The 20,903-nt window shown below is 41.2% G+C and overlaps 1 protein-coding gene across 2 annotated transcripts in view; it reads right to left on the bottom strand.

Moving 5' to 3' along the window:
- Nucleotides 1-20,903, bottom strand: part of MYOM1 (myomesin 1) — a 70,306-nt gene that overhangs the window by 35,931 nt on the left and 13,472 nt on the right. For both annotated transcript variants that reach the window (XM_081205532.1, XM_081205533.1), the window contains exons 4-12: nt 20,310-20,523; nt 19,295-19,452; nt 13,799-13,891; nt 6,994-7,082; nt 6,839-6,901; nt 5,884-6,048; nt 5,145-5,306; nt 1,913-2,054; nt 455-654 (exon numbers count right to left, since the gene is read on the bottom strand). In XM_081205532.1, coding sequence (XP_081061658.1) covers nt 455-654; nt 1,913-2,054; nt 5,145-5,306; nt 5,884-6,048; nt 6,839-6,901; nt 6,994-7,082; nt 13,799-13,891; nt 19,295-19,452; nt 20,310-20,523 — 1,286 coding nt within the window. The remainder of the gene's footprint in view (nt 1-454; nt 655-1,912; nt 2,055-5,144; nt 5,307-5,883; nt 6,049-6,838; nt 6,902-6,993; nt 7,083-13,798; nt 13,892-19,294; nt 19,453-20,309; nt 20,524-20,903) is intronic.

Genomic DNA, 20,903 nt, shown 5'->3' with positions numbered 1-20,903 from the left:
CTTGCACTTAGGAGTGCTTTCGAACTGCTAGGTGGGCAGGAGCTGGGACCGAAAGACGGGAGCTCACCCCGCCGCGGGGATTCGAACCGCCAACCATGCGATCGGCAAGCCCTAGGCGCTGAGGTTTTCCCCACAGCGCCACCCGCGTCCCATTAGAACATAGGGCTGCCATTCAAAATGTGGTCTCTGTTGTGGTAAAATTATCTACCACAGCTTGTTTCTGGAGAGTGTGTTCCAGGGCTGGTCCTGATGCTGAGTATATCAGATAGATAAGTGGGGATGCGAAAGAAATGCTGGGAGAAATATGGAAGAGTTCGGTCTTGGCAAATCCTAATTTGCATGATGCAGTTTGCTTTACTCTTGCTCCCTCTAGTGGAAGGACTCTTTGGTCACAACCTCCACAAATTCAAAATTTTCAACCTCTCGATAGGATGAGTATTAGGAAGACTCTTACTTCTAAGTCTGGCCCTATCGGCAGGATCCAGGGCTGCAACAGGCTCTGAAATCCGGGATGGAATGCTCACGCCAGCATTATTCACAGCTCGGACTCGGAATATGTAGGAGCGCCCTTCTATTAAACCTGTGACTGGGAAGCGAGCAAACTTCACTGGTGTTTCATTGCACTGGGACCAGTGGGTAGTGCCAACTTCACATCTGAAAAACAAAAACAGAACTGTTTTCAATGACAAAGAGAAGTTACAAAGCTATTCCAGAATCTCCCCAAATACTTGCTCATGTAATGCTGGCTTGAATATATATATTTGCTCTTCGGTGGGGGGGAATATAGAAATAAACTGGAACTCAATTACTTTGTGTGGATGCTGACATTTCACTCTCCTTGCAGCCTTTTCAGGAAGTAAAATGAAAAGAACAAACATTTCCTTAAAACAACACTGTCAGCTAAGAACACCCAAATGCATACTAAACATGGGGAGGGGCTTCCATTGTCCCAGGTGCTGTTTGGTCTCCCTTTCCTCTTGATCAGGGGTAATGTCAGTTCACTTACTGAGTCACCCCAGTTTTTCCCTGTAGACAAATGTGTATCAAAATGTCAGCTGTGCAAAACAAACTGTATTGCATGAAGTGGCCTTTATTCCCTCAGATGACCCAAGTAGAACTTTAATCCCAAAGGATTATAAATACAGCGGTACCTCGGAAGTCGAACGGAATCTGTTCCAGAAGTCCATTTGATTTCCAAAATGTTCGGAAACCAAGGTGCAGCTTCTGATTGGCTGCAGGAAGCTCCTGTAGCCAATTGGAAGCTGCATCAGCCGTGTCGGACATTCGGGTTCCAAAGAATGTTCGCAAACTGGAACACTCACTTCCGGGTTTGCGGCGTTCGGGAGCCAAAACTTTTGAGTCGCAAGGTGTTCGTCAACCAAGGTACGACTGTACAGTAATGTGACATGAGCACCCTGAACACCTTCTTCTCCACATGTTCACAATGCATTGAAGAAAAAGTAAGACACTGCCATGGGCACTAGCCTGGGTTTCTGCACATATAGACAAAACTCTGAGAAGAAGCACCTATCTACATACAGCTCATCTTGCATTCAGACATTCAGGTGTACATGAAGAAGTCAGGGATAGCGCCAGCAGGGCACATGAGATATGGCAGCATCATGGTGGGGCCACTGATGTGATCCACATTCCATACAGCAAATAGATGGAGGAAGAAGGTATGGAAAAGGGCTATAGTTAGATATGGAGTAATTCATTTGCACTGTTTACTAACATGTCTCAGCAACATTTGCTAACCTACATTCTTAACCATATTAACCTGCCTCCGTAAGAAAAAGGAGACAAAAATAGCAAATTAATAATGCAGAAGGTGCACTGATATTTTCCAAAAGCAAGAGATCTTTATGGTCCCAGAGATCAGAAGTAATTTCATTCTGGCACAAATACTGACTTATCAATGAAGTATCCCAGGATGGGACTTCCTCCATCAACAGCTGGTTGTTTCCAGGAGATGATGACATAATCCTTGTTAGCATCCAAACACTTCACATCCAGAGGAGAACCAGGGGCTCCTGGTATGTCGGCATCAGCATCTATATAGATGAAGGCATGCATTTTAAAAATAACAATTGAAAGCTATTGTTCAAAGGCACAATGTGTCTCTGCTTGCATCAGAAGTGGAAGTTCTAGAGCACAGTTCTAAATCTTCCCTAATTTAGGTCTGTGATTGAGGTTAGGCTGATTTAGACAAAGGGGATTCACCTAACAAGTCTTGTCAGTGAAATCCCTGTGCAACATCCCCGACTTGCACAATGGGGATTCCCCCCCTCCTCATAGCCCCAAAATTGACTGGGCAGGTGAGAGAACCCCCAGAACAACATGCAAGGAAAGGGGGTATAATTCCATCTTGCAAGCTGAAATGCTTGTGCTTATGAAATGTTTGACATAGTGTGACACTGAATTTCTCCCATAATGACCCAGTGACTGACTTGACATTTGGACCTGGTTCCATGGTTCTAGCCTGGTACTCTAACCACTCACTGGCTTTCACGTGTTCCTTTTAATTATTTTAAATTAGACCCTGGATTGTATCCCCTTTCCTTTTAGAAAACGAATCACAGAATTTTGTAATTGCATGGTCTATTACAAGCTTATTTGGAGGATTATTCTACGGTGTAATGAGCTATATGTGTAAGCCACACTTATCTAGAATTTTAGAAGCCAAACAAAGTAGGAGACAAAATTGTTTTCATAACTTCATTCTCATTTGCAGCATAATACACATTTTATGAAACGCTATGCAGTGGCAGACTTTGGGCTCTTAAATTTCTACGGCACCCTATGTGACGCTAAAATCCGGTGCCTTCCCTCCCCTCTCCCTCCATTCTACAGCCTTGTTGTGGAGCCCCCTGCAGCACAGCTGAACTGGTTGCAGTACCTTAAAACCACCTCTGCTCTGTGGCCTTTTACAAGCTTGTAAAAGGGGAGAATTCCACTACCTTTCCAAGAATTATGTATGAAGAGAATTCAGTTATTTCAATACACCCACACCCACAACTACTCTTGACATTTCTCTATTTCCAGTAAAAATGGATTTGTAAACAACCCCACATCCTACACTTACCTGGGAACAAGTCCCACTGGAAGCCTATAGGACTTAATTCTAAGAAGATGTACAAAGCACTGGACTCCAAATCAATTTTGATTGATGGGGAAACTCAAAAGTGCCCTCTGGAAGTTAAACTTTCCAGGGTGCTCTAGGATCACATTGCTTATTAATGTGAAAGGAAAACACTTTAAAGATCTAGCAGAGTCCTTACATGAAATGAATAGCCGCTTGCTAGTATAAATATTTTAGCTGATTCAGCAGCTCCACTTTTTTGTGTGAACTCCCCAATGACCACAGCCCCAGGAGATTTCCTATAATTTGTTACCAAGGACAGTTTGCTCATGTTCTGTAAGAGGGCCGTTAGCTGCATTTCCCTAGGTTCTGCTGAACAGGGCAAACTGGCGCCATTCTGGGCTTGGCCATAGAGCCAAGAATGTGAAGAGCCTCCAGGGTCTGCATTGCTCTCTTCAGCTGCCTTCAGCAGCTGAGACTGATATAGAGTCACTGCATGAACCAGTGAAATGTGATCACACAAACACTTGTTCACGAGGCATTCCTTCAAGCACTCGTTAAAGGGACACTCCCTCCAGGAGAAACTGTATTCATTGTGCAAAAGTTTAACACAAACCAAATCAAATGAAGTAAAACAAATTAAAAAGTAGCACCCAGTGAATGTTCACTCAGAAGTAAGCCCCACTTCTTAAATCCTTTAAACAGGCTTTGATCCCAAGTCCGTGTGCATAGGAATATGGCCACAATTTAAAATGTTGATTTAAAACAAATTCTGCAGTTTGCCAGTGTAATAAATAATTCCACATAGACTCTGGTGTACTCGATCCCATCATGGGTACTGCCTGTCAAACAACACAGCCATATGTTTGTCTCAGCGTGACAATAATGCAGTGGTGCAAGGGGAAATCTGTGGGTGGAAGAGGTGCTATCCTTTCCCCTCTTACTACTTTGCCCTAAGCTGTTCACTGTTTTACCATTTTAAGCCAGTACAGCCATCCCTCATTACAGGGATACAGGGGCGGGAGAGCTGTACCCCTTAAATGCACAGGAGATTTTCCATGTTGAAGCCCAAGACTCTGGGCCAATCTAGAAGATTGTTATTGATATTTCTATTTTTAGTAAAAAGTAGCCGCAGCCTCAAAGGTACCTGTATGTTTTCATCCGCCAAGCAAACAAAACGTTTGGGAGGAAAACAATAAATCAATAAAAACGAAACAGGGGAAGGTTTAACATCCTCCCCTCCCCTCTGTTTCAGTACTCTTTCTCTGTTCAACATTGGAGGGCTCCCCCTGAGCAGTTTTAACTGAAAGCAATGGGAGTTCCAATCACGGGTCTCCTGTGGCTCATGCAGTTTGGCCCTAGAACTGAAACATTGTAGTGTCTTCCACTAAACTCTCACACTAGCCCCCCTGCGCTCTCATCTAAAACTACTGCTGCAGTTCAGGGATCAAGCAGATACTGCAAGGATCTTAAAAGAACAATTCCATAGTCCCCTTTTATTTTTCCTGGCAAATATACTCTGTTCCCCTTACCTGCCCAATTACAATTTCTCTTTTTTCCCCTTTTTGGCAAGGCAAACTGAATAGGGAGTTAAATTTTGCTTTAAATTCTGCCAGCTGAGTCAAGAGCTGAACTGAATTTCTAGAATGCTTGTCCTTTACACCTTTATTTATAAACAAAGGAAAGTGAACTCATGTACCAAATGCCAGTTTTTGACCTCTGTGCTGCAACTTCCCTCCATTCCACTGCTCAAATTCCTTTTTATTTTAAAACCCGAAATGTTTTCGCCCCACAAAAATAAAACAAAGTTCTGTTCCAAGAGCTAATGAGAGAGCAAGCTCATGTGGTGAGCAATATAACTCTTCTGAGACAGCACTGAGGAGCTTCTAACACTGTCTGTTTTATTTAACTTTTTACATGGACTCCTTTCCACATTATTCTGATTTATGCCGAGGATTCTTAATTACATGAAGGTATTCTGTGTATGCATGTCATTACATGCTCTCTATCACTACTACTACCACCAGCACCACAAACACACTTTGGCATCACTAAAACTTACCTCGAACAAAAACATAAGCACTGTACTGATCATAATAGTCCCCCATCACCACACGGAGGGTGTAAAGGCCTTCATCTTCTTTGTTGGCATGAGTCAGGGTCAACGTAGCTCTTTCTCCACTCCAATGCGTCTGGACCCATTTGGACGGAGAAATTAGGACTCCTACAAGTTGAAAAAGATGCAACAACAGAATCTATTGGGTTGTGGTGCTCATCTCACTTCAGGCTGAGGGAGCCGGTGTTTCTCCACAGACAGCTTTCTGGGTCATGTGGACAGCATGACTAAATCGCTTCTGGTGCAACGGAACACTGTGATGGAAGCCAGAGCACACGGAAACACCATTTACTTTCCCGCCGCAGTGGTACCTATTTATCTACTTGCACAGGTGTGCTTTTGAACTGCTAGGTTGGCAGAGGCTGGGACAGAGTAACGAGAGCTCACTCTGTCATGCAGATTCGAACTGCCGACTTTCTGATCGGTAAGCCCAAGAGGCTCAGTGTTTTAGACCACAGTGCCACCTGTGTCCCCAAACTGATGGTAGTGTTGTGGAGTCAGAGTCGGCAGCACCGTCTGTGATATAATGAGTACTCCAAGTGTAGGATTCCACTATATCTCTTTTTTAGTTCCTTTCATGGTATGCTTCCCATCCTTTCCCTACAATCAGGGCCACAGAAACCTCCTGTACAAGCATAGCCTAAGTGAAATAGCAAACAAGTTTCATCTTGCCATGCATACTTACCATTCCTATACCACTGGATTTCCGGCTGGAACCGTTTAATATCGGGGTGAATGATAACTGAGCAGCCCAGACTCATTGTTTCACCTTCTCTTCCAAAGGAAACCTCAAATGTATCTATAAAGTGGATCTCAAACTTGGAGGCATAGCCATGTGGAGTAACACCAACTGTGAGGAGGAGGAGGAGGAGGAGGAGGAGGAGGAGGAGGAGGAGGAGAAGAAGAAGAAATGTGCTTATTCTCCAGCCAAAGAGGATCATAGCACAAAGCAGAAAGTGCGGCCTCTAATCAACACTGCCAAAACAACCATACCTGAACTTTGTGAATACTTCTTCGATTCCATCGAACAAACACTACTGAACTGCCCAAAGACAGCATCAAAACAAGGTAGAACTACATCAAAGAGGCAACCTACAACACAACTACGTCCTCTTTCAGCAAAAGAGAGCAGCAGATCTCCGAATGGTTTGAGGCCAGCATTAAGGACATGAAACCTGTTGCTTCTGTAAAGCGTGAGGCTCTTGTGAACTACGAGCAGGCGCCCTGCTGCACTGAGAAGGACAAGGAACGATGCCCACCGGATTGCCAGACAATGTGCCAGTGACTACTGGCTGAAGCTGTGTTAGAGCATTCAACTCAAAACTCGCAACATGTACAAAGGCATGAAGACAGCCTTTGGACCAACAGTCAGGAAAACTGCACTGCTGAAAACCGTGTCTGGAGAGATCATCACAAACTGCAGCAAGCACATGAGGCAATGGGCAACATACTATCAATAACACAACAATTGACAGCAGCAAGACTCTGCCTGTCTTGGAAGAGCTGGGTATTCTTCCCTTCCTTGACAAGCTGAAGAATGCCATCAACTCTCGGACATGTGGTAAAGCCACAAAAAAATTCAAATACTTAAAAAAACCCTATTTCTTACAGTACATAGCAATGATTAGTTAACAACTTACAGCTCAAGGGTAGGGTGACAGTTCCTGCATGGAAACAACTCTCATCAAACTCTCCCTTGTATCCTAGGAAAGAAAAGGGCAAAAATTCTAGCTACTAGAGAGAACTGTAAAAAGATGCAATGCAAATCCAAAGAATTCATTTTTGGCAAACCTACTCTTCACCACCAAGGAAGCATAGGCTGAAAGCTCTCCTTTTACATTCATGGCAGAAGCACGATACTGTGCAGTGTCTTCAAAATCACATCTGAAAAGAATGGAAGAATTAGCAATAATGTCACTGTCAACAGAAGAGTTACATTTTTATATTTACTGTTTTTTTAAAAAATGAGCAATATCCTCCAGCATTGCTAGTCAAAATGTTGCTCAGTGTTGATAAAGGTGTCCTTTATCTAAAAGGAATGATCCTTAAACTAGAATATATTAATGTAGAAGAAAAAGGTTACTAATTGTTCTCATGACTTCAAAGTAATCGTATAATTCAATTCTGAGTGATAAATAATGAGTAGGCTTTATGAGAGTTTTTAAAAAGCAGATGTTATTATTATTATGTGGAACAGAAATATATAACTGAATATAAATGTTACTAATCCTGAATTAGCTCATGTGCCTTTTCTAGTTACCTGCTTAATGCTCACCAGCAAACAATATGGATGTTCACATTCACTTTATATCTCCCATTTTCCCCCTTCTAACATTTCAACCACATCCTTACCCCTAGATGCATGCAAGCAAGCACTCTTCTCATTCACCCATGCTGGCTTTGCAAGTATCAAATCTATTCCTACCACTAGAAGAGAATTTCACTTTATTGACTGAATTCAACTTTTGTGCATCCCAAATATATAAAATTTCTATTTAGTAGAGGGTCAGGCATCAGCCAAAATGTTTCAGAACTGTGGGAGGGTAGCAGGAATGTAATAGGAATACAGCAAAGTAGTTAAGAGAGCTGGTAAAAGGAGAGAGTGCTGGAACGTTATTGAAGGGTTTCAACAGAAAGAGAAATGAGAAAAGCAGCTGTTAAAGGGTTTTGTATTTTAGTTATTTCAGCCTTACCTCGGGTTCTTAATACTTGCTCTCAGGAACAAATTTCTCCACTAAAGCAGTTTCTTGTGGACCTGTTTTTTCTTCATGGAACAATTTGGTCCAATTTATGGGGCAGAGTTGTCTTTTGCCAATGAAGAAATAGGACAGTGTGCGCTGCATCGCACCAGAAAAAAACATTTCCATGGGGTCTTATGCCCTAGTCACTCAAACCCCACTCTTAATCCTGAACAATGTTTTAATTGTATTAGGAAGTGAAATCTCATGAGCTTTATTTGGGAGGAGGCCTGCATCTTATCAGATGCTCCAGGGACATTAGATGAGAAAGTAAGAAATTCATGGAAGGTAGGCTGCTACTATTCCTTACAGCAGATGCACTTAATGTGAAGTGAAGTTTGGAGATGAGAGTGGATCTTTAAATCAGACTAGTGTTTTTCTCCCAAGAGGAGGGCATGAAAAAGAGCAAAGGTAAAAATCACAGCAGCAGCAGCTTGGATCCCAAGTTGTCATCTATGTGTGCAGGGAGAATACTTCCACATGTGAATGGAAGGAGGGTGTTATCAACCAATTCCCATCACCCAGATGCGGCCCCTGTGTCAAATTGCACACCGTTTTGAAAGGGGCTCCTGACACTCATGAGTAGTTTCTTGTTATTTTGAAGGTGTGGGAGCCTGCAGAGCAAAAGAGGGAAGCAAGGCTCCTGGGCACAGGTGGGGTGCTGCAGGTGGTACTTCAGAGCCAAGTGAGAGCTGGCAGAGATGCTCAAATAATAATAATGAAGGGGCTGTACTGGTGAATATCTTTCTTTAGTCACAAGCTTAGCTTTAAAATAAGCACAATAAATGGGCACATACGTGATGAACTCTTACAGCAGAGCCATAACTTTTTCCGGGATGTAGACTCTTCAGAGTTTAAAAAAAAGTTATGTGGATAATTAATTTCAATATTAAGTCATGTGCACAGGGCCAAGATGACAGAATAAACTTGCCAGGGATGAAATGTGTATTGGGAGAAGCTCTGCGGCTTCAGTGATAAAAGTACTGAAATGACCCTCACCGTGTAAATAAAGCCATGTCTGGCAGAAGGACAATCTTGATCTGAAAGGCATATTTAGCCTCACTGTTAGTGTCTATTAAAGTCCTTAAAGTACTAAGTTCTAGTTAGTCAGGCTAATTATTACTTTCTAATGCCACATTCAGAGTAGGATTAGGATCCACCATCCTAAGAACCAAGATAAGAAAGAACCAGCAATTTCAAATAATTGCTAATAATTATGCTATAGAAATACTTGGATATTTAACCTTCTTCAAAAGAAGGGGGATTTGAATGTAAAATGCTGAAACATTTATCCAGCAAAGCTCATAAGCTGTAAATGTGGTTCAGGCTGTAAAACAATACCAACAAGGGAGATCATTTCTCCTTGGGAACTCAGGAATTCATGAATCACCATGGGTCCATCAGATTCTGGTACAGATTTAGGATGTACCAACATTGTGCTGTACTAACATTTTTATATGCCAGTACAGGTTTACTCTAGAGAAGGAGAAAGAAATAGAGAAGGATGTGCAAGAGAGAGACATTATGTTAGATTCCATGTCCAAATTCCAGATTGCTTACACTAAGGATAGATGGTTAAAATATTCTGGACAATTCCTTTAGCTCCAAACTGTAGCAATTTGATCTTAAGGTGTCTCCAACAATTTATGCAAGAAATCATTATTTGGGCATATGATCAGGCACAACACTGACCCTTCAGTTGGGAGGACAGCATTGGCACAAGGATTCCCTTTGCTCATAAGTGCCACAGACTTTAATTTTTTTAAGGAAAATTTGATTATTTGGCAGGCATTGTGGGATAATGTAACCCAGCTGCTTTCACCTCCTCAGTTCTGTGAAGAAAAGGGGGATGACTCAGAAGTCAACTACTTTACCACACAATTTATTTAAAACAGGAAGAAATAAGTCATTAAAAATCCAAATCACACTTTAAGTCAACCAAATGAAATAAAATAGGAGTAGCTTACATTCATTTATCCCTACTAATAAAATCTGGCTCATCAAAAAAACTCATGCAGTTGTGTGAGGCAAGTCTAATCGTTAGGGCTGTATCCAAGAAAGCTGTCAAATTCACATAGGTAGTTCCACAACAGAACGCCTCTGTTTCTTCACCATGTGTGCTCCCCAAATCTGTTTTGGATTTCCCCTCAAACCTCCACAGCAGATTTGGGGAGGATACAGGAGGAAAGGAGAAAAAAGTTCTGTTGCACAAGTGGAAGTACCTGTTGGATACAAGTCCAAGTTCCCATCATCAAATTAAGTTATAGATTATTTTATCTGTTTTTACTCTTCCAACAGTTCCCTTCATCAGATGTGCATGGATGTTAGTGCTACGAGAAAGGGAGAAAAACCTTTCTCTATCTATGGATAACTTTATGAATACCTATCATGTCACCTCTTGCTCACATTTCCTCTAAACTAAAAATGTCCCAAATGCTGCAACATTTCCTCATAGGGGAATCACTCCATATCCTTCATCACTTTTGTTGCCTTTTTCTGAACCCTTTTCAACTCTACAATGTCCTTTTTGATACGAGGTGACCAAAACTGTATACAATATTCCAAGAAATAAATGTGCAAGCTGCACATAGGTTGCAGTCCTCTCTAGCATTCCAATATTTCTTTTTCTCTTCTTCCTAGCCTTCACCAACTTTTATCTTACAAGGATGTCAACAAATTCCCTGATAACTTGAATGGAATGATCAGGTAACTTGTCAGTGTTTGTCCGTCTTGCTAAATGTTATGCCACATATCAGTCTGTTGGCTTGGAAATCTCTCCCTCCTAATTTAGGTTTAGCACACAATATGAAACAGCATCTCAAAAATGAAGAATGATGGTGTGCCAGTATTTTTATGCCTAAACCATGCCTTCTTCTGTAGAAACTACATAGCATGTTCAAAACCTGAAGTAGTCTGCATCTAGGTGAACAGTTTTAGGATCATAACAGGCAGATGACCAAATAAGGGCAAATCCACACCATACATTTAATATACATTCAAAGCACATGATCCTGGAAACTATAGTTTGTTAAGGGTGCTGGGTATTGTAGTTCTTTGAGGGTGAAGCTACAGTTCCCAGAAATCTTTGGGGGAAATCATGTTGTAGCATTGAATGTGCTACAAATGAATGGTGTGGATCTATATAATGGGGAGGAGCTAAGCCTACCCAGATGCTTCAAAAGTTTAGGTAATGTTAACTTGTTTTATTATTTTAACTTTTGTACATTTTAAAGTATGGTTGTGATTTTTTAAATTTTTTTTATTTTTATCTTTTCGTAAACCACTTTGATATTTTTTACTGTCAAGCGGTGTACACGTTTTATGAAATATAAATAATGTTCACACAGAAATCTGCAGCAGACAATATGGTACAAGTCGGATAACTGTATGACTAACACTATGCTGAAGAAACCCCCCAAAATATTGTCACGCTATTCTGTGTTTCACTCTCTCAGTCTCATTGAAGGTACTTGTTGCTTGGTTCAAATGTAACACCAAATCATAATTTTGCACTATTAGAATAAGCCTGGAAAGAGCCTTAGGCTTGTGCACTTCTTCACCAAGTTGTTTTAAATTACTTCTTGTGTTTATATTCTTTTTTTGACAAACCAAAATTCGCCATTACATTGATCCTGTACTATGAAATCAAATTGCAAACCAGAATTGCAAACCCTGGGCTCATCCACACTTCCACTTGCCCTAAAATGCAAGGGTCCAAGCAGTTTTCTGTTTGCCCTGCCATTTTCCGAATCAGAGCAAATGTCAATCCATGGAAGATGCAATTGACATTTGCTCCGATTCAGCAGGAAAGATTGGCATTTCCAGGGGGGAAGTAGTGGGACAAACAGAAGTCTGGATGAACTCCTTGGCTTTCAATCACCCCTGGTTTGCAATTCTGATTTGCCAGGCCACCATAAAAAATAATTTTCCAGTTAATACACAATGACGAGCTATGGTTCTCTAAAAAACAGGAACTAATTATTTGGACTACAGAAGGTGTGGAAGGAAAAGGAAGCATGCAAGGCTGAGGCTCTTCCTAGACTCAGTCTTGCAGTGCGAAATTATGGATTAGCACTACATGTGAACCAAGTTACTGTTTATTATTTACCTTTTGAATCAATATGACTTTCCTTTGTATTGGTAAACTTAAAGTTTCATGGATCACATAGTCTTTCTTCATCACTGTAAATATTATGAAATGCATCAATAACCCTTTGTAGCAATTTTAAGATTACTTAGTTGATTGTAGACTTTTCCTATATAAATAAAACTACATTTCCATTTGGAAGAAGAGGAGGGAGGCAAGGTAACAATATCTCAAGAAAATAGAGGAAAAACAGTAATTCACATAATATAAATTTTAAAGGTAGCTTACACTACTTATTTTAGCAGTAGTTTTAACACTGACAGAAGAGGCTATTTCCCATATTTGAAACTGGATTTCATTGGAAGTATGCAAAAGTGTGACAATTCATTACTCAGAAGTACTAGCCAGCATATATTTCCAATTGAAAATTGCTATCTGTAGCTATGTTCCATCTACCACACAAAAACAATCACATCATACTCTAAAGAAAAATATCGATTGGAAGATAAATAACAAACCCTATTTAGATAAATTTAGTATTTTCCATTCAAATGTTGATAAATCAACTTGTTTGTTAATCTCAAGGGAGAAAAGAGTGGTGCACGTGTATCATGATTTAACTTTTACTGTATCTACGATCAAATTCACAAACTCAGGTTGCAATTCTATGCATACTTACTGGGAGTAATTGAATTTTGTCAGACCGAGTAATCACACACAAGCAGGATCCAAGGCTGTATGCCATAAAACTCAAAACATAAACTGTTCCAGCTATTAACTTCTAAGAAGAAAGTTTTACTAATTTGTCATTGCAACACCATCCCTTTTCAGAATTAAAAAAAAGAGAGAATCATGTCATATATGATCGTTACACCATGTCTTTCCATCGACTCATATCAAGAAGATTTTGATAGTTTTGTTATTGTCCCAGTAGGTCAAGATAGCATTGACTCCAGATCTTCCTCCCACATTTTCTGGGATTACATCCCATAAATATATACACGTTTTGTTCTTGAGGCAACAGCATCCCAGAATATGTAGCTTGAACGGGACCGGCAGGTTTCCTTGAGATCCCTGCAGTCATGGGAAATCAGAATTTGTGAAGGCCTCAACACCAACAGGATTTGTTGCTCATTAATCACGCTCTGTGAAGGAATTTCTCTTTTGTAACTTCCCCAATTAAAGGCTAAGAAATCACAGGATCTTGCTTTAAATCAATATGGAGTTGTAAAAGAAGGATGACCTTAGTGTGAGAAAGACTCTGATTTTGAAAGCTCAGAAACTCTTTTAATCAAAATCTAAAAGCCCCCATGAAGGGATGATTAGATTACTTAAAACAGGATAAATTGCAGCCAAAACAGCAATCCAAGCTCACAGAAGAAATAACACTGCAGTCCCCCTTTCATAGCCAGATTCTAGAGGGCAAATTGTCCAGCAATTAGTGGTTCTATTTGAACTACAAGAAATTACATGCTCAAATACAATAGGGGTAACAACACTAGATCAGAGAATTAATTTTGATTATACAGTAGTAGAAAAAAATGGATCAATCAAGTAGTGTAAAGGCCATCAAATCTAGTCCATATTTGTTAATAAGAGCCTCAATCCAGCTGAAAACCCTCCAGAATAGTTTCTGCATATACATCTTTTTTGATACTGGTAGCTTTATAACAGCACCTTCATAAGCAACACACACACATTACATATATGCTGGCAATTATTACCCAGTTCTGAATCAGCAGGAACAATAATAAGCTGTACTGCTATTCCCTTACTTGTTTATTTCCAGAGAGTGCATCCCATACCGACTTTCGATTGCATATTTGCCAGGATTAATGTGGACATTGATGGGAACATGGTTTTTGTACCTAAGAAAAAACAGTATTAAAATGGCGCCTGAACTGTGAATAAAACAATGTATAGATTTGCAAAATAGCATGTATCCCAATACAGAACCCAGTGAGATTCTCAGAGTATCACCCATCAGCTGGCAGAGTGGGAGGCACTAAATTTAATGACCTGCTTTGCATTCTGGCACCTGATTGGCAGTATTTGTAGGATCTAACTGAGAATTCTTGTGCACATAGGAATTGGGCGGGGGAACTGTACACACAGCATCCATTATACTGTACACATGATTTGGGTTCTAGCCAGAGCAGGAAAAATGAATGCAGCAAAACTTTGCTTGATTATATTATCTTGACATTAGTCATGCATACATCCATTTTAATATCTCCTGATTTCAGTGTGTTACAACGCAGCCATTACTCAACACATAAAACTGAATAAACTGAGGATGTGGCCACTGTCACATATGAACTGCTTCAGTTAAAGTTTGACTGCTGCTCTTTGTGGACCTGCCTTTGAATTCTATTTGGCCACTGTGGATGGTCCAGGATATGGCAGCGAGGGTTTTAACCTGAACTTTTCACATAAAAACATTGTGCTGATTTTTTGTCAATTTTGCTGATTTCCAGTAGATTTCTGTACCCAAAGTTTTGCTACTGAGCTTTGAAACTCTAAATAGCATCTGTCCAGCATAATTTAAAACAACATTCTCCCATACAATTTTGCCCATTCACTCAGATAAAAAGGTTCTTTTCTGTGTTTTGCCAACATTTTAGGTCTAGTGGGTGATTTACACAATACAGAGCCAAGGTTGATTTCTTATTCAAAGTACATGTATCTATTCTCCTTAGGCAGCAAGCCTTCTTTGTTTATAGCACTTCGGAGGAAGCATATAGCTGATGTTCCTGGATTCCCCTTACCCATTTAGCTTTAATGGTTTGTTGTTATTTGTTCTGTGCTGTAATTACGTTGGTTTTAGCTCAGTTTATTTTTATTTGGATGTAGGCTGCCTGGTAGATAATTTGATGGAAAGGTGGGCCATAAATACATATATAAAGAAATATGATGGTTAAATATGAAATATTAGTTTTCATATATATGTGTGTGTATACACACACACACACACACACACACACACACACACACACACACACACATATTGATCTGAGCTATTTCATTTGATTTGCGGCATAAGTGAATGAACCATTTGCATATTTCAGCACCTAAGCTATTTTTCATACTGTCATTTCCCCCATTTGATTAAAAAACAAAAACCAGGAGACCCAGTCCATTTCAACAAACAATAAAGTGACACCTTGTTGAATGGCCAGCAGTGTTATATTTAGCTCTTCCAAGACAAAGTTACAACTAAATCTGTCTCTTCTATCAATCTTCACATAAAAGGCTGCCTGTCAGCACCTTCTGTGATGGACAATTTAGACTAGTGCACACAGGTGCACATGTTAAATATAAATGGTGCTGAACTTTAAGACAAAGTTGGAAATGATACCTTCACAAATTATTTGTTGTTTGCATTTATACTGCACTTAGACTTAGTACATGTGTATAGAACATCTTAAAACAGAGGAAACTTGTGCCTCTTGAATGCAGGGAGTTGGACTAGATGACCCTCAGGGTCCCTTCCATCTCTACAATCCTATGATTCTAGGGGAGAGCAAGGAGCAATTTCACTGCAGCAAAACCGGAACAACCTTTCCCACTTTTTCAGCTGCTCTGTATGAGATGCTGCAGTTATTCCATGTCCTTGTTAAGGCAACCTGCAGAGATGTGATGAAAACCAAGCAGTGTGCTTGGCTCAGACAATAAATATATTTATGTCCAGATATAAATAAAAAGCTGCACATTTAAGATGGACCATTTAATCTCTGATGAGTAAAATTCCAGGAGAGGTAAATCATTTGCTAATCTGGGGTTGCAACACTCCAACTCTTACTGTGTACTAATAGTTTGCTCTAACTGCCGAGAGTCTCAAATATCCTGGAGTTTCCATATCTTTTTTCATTGAAACCCATAAAGCAGCATGATTAAATGAAACGCATCCCAATGCAATATAAGGAATTCCTCAGAAGAGGCCGCTACAGCCTGTTCGCCCACAGCTCTTGCAATTTCTCTATGCTTGTATTAATGCAGTTCACTTCGAGTACATGTATGACATTTGTTTAATCAATGATGAACAAGAGCTGTCAGATCAGGTTCACTGCATTTGGTATCCTAAAGCAAAACACCTGTTCAGACCCTCCCTCATTCTTTCCATTGGGAGCTAAATGCACACAGTGCAATTCCATGCACATTTACTCCAAAGCAAGTCTCACTGCATTCAGTGGGGCTTACTTGGAAATAAGTTTGGATGGAACTGTTGCCTAAACACCTAAAGGAATCCCAATAAAGTACATTATTACATGGAATTCTAAAGCAAACATATTGATATATACCAGGGGTGGCCAACTCCCAAGCGACTGCGATCTACTTACAGAATTAAAAACTGGCGGTGATCTACCCCCCTTTTGGGGGGTTCAGGTCAAAGTTGTTAAGCTTTTTTGTTGTTGTTGAGCAGATTTTAAGGGTTTTGGGGGAGAAGGAGGGACAAATTGCTGGGGAAACATACAGCCTCACTGAGAAAGACTCTCCTCCCTGGAAGAGAGGGGAGTGGTTGTGGGCGGAAGCCCGAGCACCGCCCCTAGCAGGGGGCATTAGCCCCCTGCCTCCTCCTCTCACCTGGCTGGCGCCCACGCCCCCTCGGCAGGCATCCAACCAGGTGCCTTCGAGGGGGCGTGTCCAGCAGCCTTTTGCGGCGGCGCCAGCCTCTCCTCGGCCTCATTCTTCTCCGTCCTCTCGTTGTGAGTCACCCACCCTCCACTGCCTTTTAGCTCAGGGTCTTTGTTCTTTGGCCTTGCTATGGACCTTAGGTTGGTTGCCCTGGTTGTCTAGGGGGCCTGGTAGGAATTTTTCCATTTGGCATTAGGCTTTTTGGTTTTTTCGCCTACCTCGTAGCAATCGTCACAACTTTTTGTGGTATTGGTGGGTAGGTTAGGCATTGGAATAATGCAGTGTTTTTCAACCACTGTTCCACGGCACACTAGTGTGCCGCGAGATGTTGCCTGGTGTGCCGCGGCGGCGGCGAGGAGAGGCTGCCCAGCGGGGGGCTCTCGCCGTCTGCCTGCCTGTCTGCCTGCGAGCTCGGCGGGCAGCGCCTCCATCCGCAGCGCCCGCCTCGCGGCTCTCATCTGTTTAACCTTGAAGTCCCCCCCGGCGCGCTCTCCTTCCTCGGCGCTCCAAGCGGCGCTCCGGCTCCGGGGGGTGGAGGAAGAAGCTCCTGGGCTCCGGCGTGTCCTCCCGGGCGAGCGCCACTCAAGAGCCGCGAGGCGGGCGCTGCGGACGGAGGCGCTGCCCGCCGAGCTCGCAGGCAGCCAGGCAGGCAGACGACGAGAGCCCCGCGCTGGGCGGCCTCTCCGGGGAGCGAGAGGCGCCGAGGAAGGAGAGCGCGCGGGGGGACGGGACTTCAAGGTTAAACAGATGGACGTTGTGACCACAATCAGTTTGAATCCCTCTTTTTTTTCTAAGAAAATAAACATTTTACTGTTTTTAGGTATTCTCGTCTTATACCCATTCATGGAGTCCAGTGTGTTTAAAGAATAATTGGGTAAACAGGGTGGGAGCAAAGCACCCCTTTGGAATTATCCTGTGAGAGGATGTTATTTTAAAGCACCTGTGTGCCAATTTGGGATGTCTGTAGAGTTTATTTTTCCACATTATAAAAATATGATACTTTCTCTTCTCAAAGGCAGATGTAATATTTTTAACAAATATTGTCATGAGTAAAAATAAGCCTAAGGTTTTTTTAAAAAAAGTCAAATTTTTGCCCACTAGGCGGGCGCCAGACTGTGTCCACCCTATTTCCCATCCGTCCTGGGTGGGGATCAGATCGGATGGGATCGGATGAGAGCGGACAGGCGGTCTGCTCTCATCCGATTCCCCATAGAGAGCAGCGGGGCTCTGACATCTCCCTCTCCGCACACAGTGGTGGTGTGCCTCGTGATTTTTTTCATGAAACAAGTGTGCCTTTGCCCAAAAAAGGTTGAAAAACACTGGAATAATGTGTTGTGGTGTGTCGAAGGGCTGGGTGTGGCCATCGCCTATGCCTTCAATTTTTGGGTATTCCGTTAAAGGAATCTGGCGGTCGTGTACTCTGTCCGATGCCTGCTTGGCGGGAGGCCATGGCACGACCCCCGGTGACATCAGGGGAGAGCCTATAGTTGGATTAGCATCAACAGGCTCCACCTACTGGTGAATAAACCCCCTTGTTTTAGACATCCAATGCCTAAGCCAATACCTTTTCACTGCTGTAATCAATAAAGTTGTGGCCTTTTCTTGCCCATTAACCTTATATCACGTGTCCTTGTGTATTTATTTCACATCGCGGGGGTCGGGTCCTCGAACCACAAAACTCTGTCTTCCATTCTGCAGATTGTGCAACAATGGAGGGCGGAGGGGGGGAGACCAGATTTAATTTTACCAACGCTAAGGAAATGAACCCAGTGATCAACCATGATCTACCAAAACCTCCCAGGAATCTACCAGCAGATCGTAATCGACCTGTTGGACATCCCTGATATATACTTATATTTATCAACATATGTCTATCAAGAACTCTGGAATGATGGAAACATTAAAACTGTACTGTGAAACTACGCTCTCTGGAATCAATAGAAGTGGATTTAATCTATTCACCCGTATGCACACTTGGGTTTCTCATACATATGGCAGAGCCCCATTTATTTTAGTGGGGATACCAATCTGTACAATTAACGTCCATTGCATATAGATTAGCTTTCCAATTTCCACCGAGAAGAGTGGGGAAGGTATTCTGATTCTTTAGTTTGTATATAGTAAGTCAGGCTTGGATTTGTTTTCAGTATTGAAAGTTGGAATACAGATTGAATGACTAATTGAATTGTTTACGCACAAGAGTATGGACTTCATATGTGCACTGCAGCTCCCGATACTTGGAAGATTACAGTGTGTATAAGGGCTGCTGTGTGTGCAGTTCCTCTGCCCAATCTACACACACTTCAGTCTCACATCAAAGGTACTATTATCATCTCTGCTCAGGGTGTGTCAGCAATCATAACTAAGTACAGATTATCCAAATAATCATGCATGAGCTAAGATTCAAATTCAAAAATGAAATATACAAATTCACCAGTGTGAATGGCTTTATGCATGCACAAAGCAGTGTGGCATTGTCCAAAATGACGGCTTGCAGACTGGAGAACATTTCAAGCCTTCTGATCAGTTTTATCTCTCTCAATGTAAAAAATGCTTGAGTTTTATTTTCATTTTAGCCATTTTAAACGCACATATATAATCAACATCATGCAGTGCTGATATAGAAAGAAGCTTACCATGTAACACGAGGCTCTGGCCAGCCAGTCACAGTGCAGTGTAATTTGACATTCTGTTTTTCCCAGATAGTGTGGGAACGAGGTTTGATAACAAATTCAGGAGCATGTAACAGTTTGTCTTCATTTAACTTTCTGTGGAATTCTATCTTATCACTTAACTGCAAGGCAAAAAATCATCTTAAATTTTATCACCTGAACACACTATAGTTTTATAACAGGGAAACATTATTTTTGTTTACAACAACCTTTCCCAATCTGGTATGCTGCAGACAACTCTACAAGGCTACTCTAGAACAAGTAGAGAGGAAATAACTATGCTTGTTGCATGCTGCTATAATTTTACAAAAGGACCAACTTTTAAAATAAAAACATGGGGGTTGTTTGAGATTTTCTGATAATTAGCTGAGTGCACTTACTCAGAAGTAAAGTTTATGGAAGTTGTCAAGAAACTGAACTTTGTCACCTGCCCTGGGCTACTTGTATGAACTGTAGCATATTAGATGAGGTAAATATTTTTTACTTCTTTTCTCATTGGGGATTATAGTTTTAACTGAGAAACCTAGCAATTTCTCCGAGGCTCAAATATCAAGGCAGTCCAATGTGGATATAAGGAATGACACATCTCTTGTTAGGGGGTCCTTGAAACTGGGCTATCTGGGAAAAGCATATGGTGGACAGAGTAAAGCTATATGAATAGGTGCATAGCTGGGAGGTGGGCAGATCAAGATGGATCTCAGAGTGGTAAGGAAAGACTTTGGCACGCCTGGGAGAGAAAGGTAGAAAAAAGGGCTGGATGTGAACAACAAAGGAACTTGTGTGAGGTTCTATTTTTAGGGAATGTGCTTAGAGATAGGGTCCCATTGATTTTGGTAACCAAATCAAGAAATGAATTTAGCAGTTTGAATATTTCCCTCTGAAATCAAAGGTCACAAATGTGCTTAACTATGGGTGTAGTTATGTTTCCTACAGTTCTTTTACAACAACAAAAAAAAGCATTATTCCATAGCTGTAGTACCGTTTTCTTTAGAACCATTTCTTCAGCTGTCTCTTGTATTGCTATTTTTCTTGACTTCTTCTGATGTGTTTCTTCTACCATAGAAGATGATGTTTCCTTTTTGGCTACAGTAATTCCTTCCCCAGCTGCCATAAGGTTCCTTCTCGCAATATATGCAGCACTTTCCTTTATTCTTTCTTCTTCTGTGTCTGTAAGCCCGCTGATATGGGTTTGTCTGCAATATATATTTTTTACATTGAATAGAAGACAACATTTTACATTGAATATATATATTTTTACATTGAATTTTTTATTTAGTTCAGCCTATTCCATTTTAAAGGCAATGGACCTTCTCTACAAGGTCTCCTTGGATTTTTATTATGATAACCACCATCTGAAGTGGAGAAAGGTAAAAATAAGAAGACAAGTGGGTGAATCAAAATGCTCAATGTACATGTTTTCAGTTCATTATGGCTCTGAAAATCTGACACAGTATTTTATTTTTTTTAGACACAGCTTTTCCAGTTACAGCTAAAAAGTAGTGCAATTATATTTAAAACATGTAATAAAGCAACCAAGTTAAAAACAAAACAAAACACATCTCACACTTAATTA

The sequence above is a fragment of the Podarcis bocagei genome (assembly GCF_964188305.1).
Source record: "Podarcis bocagei genome assembly, chromosome: 8".
Classification (NCBI taxonomy): domain Eukaryota; kingdom Metazoa; phylum Chordata; class Lepidosauria; order Squamata; family Lacertidae; genus Podarcis; species Podarcis bocagei.
Note: the sequence above shows the minus strand (reverse complement) of the source record. Positions and strands in the feature narration are given on the sequence as shown.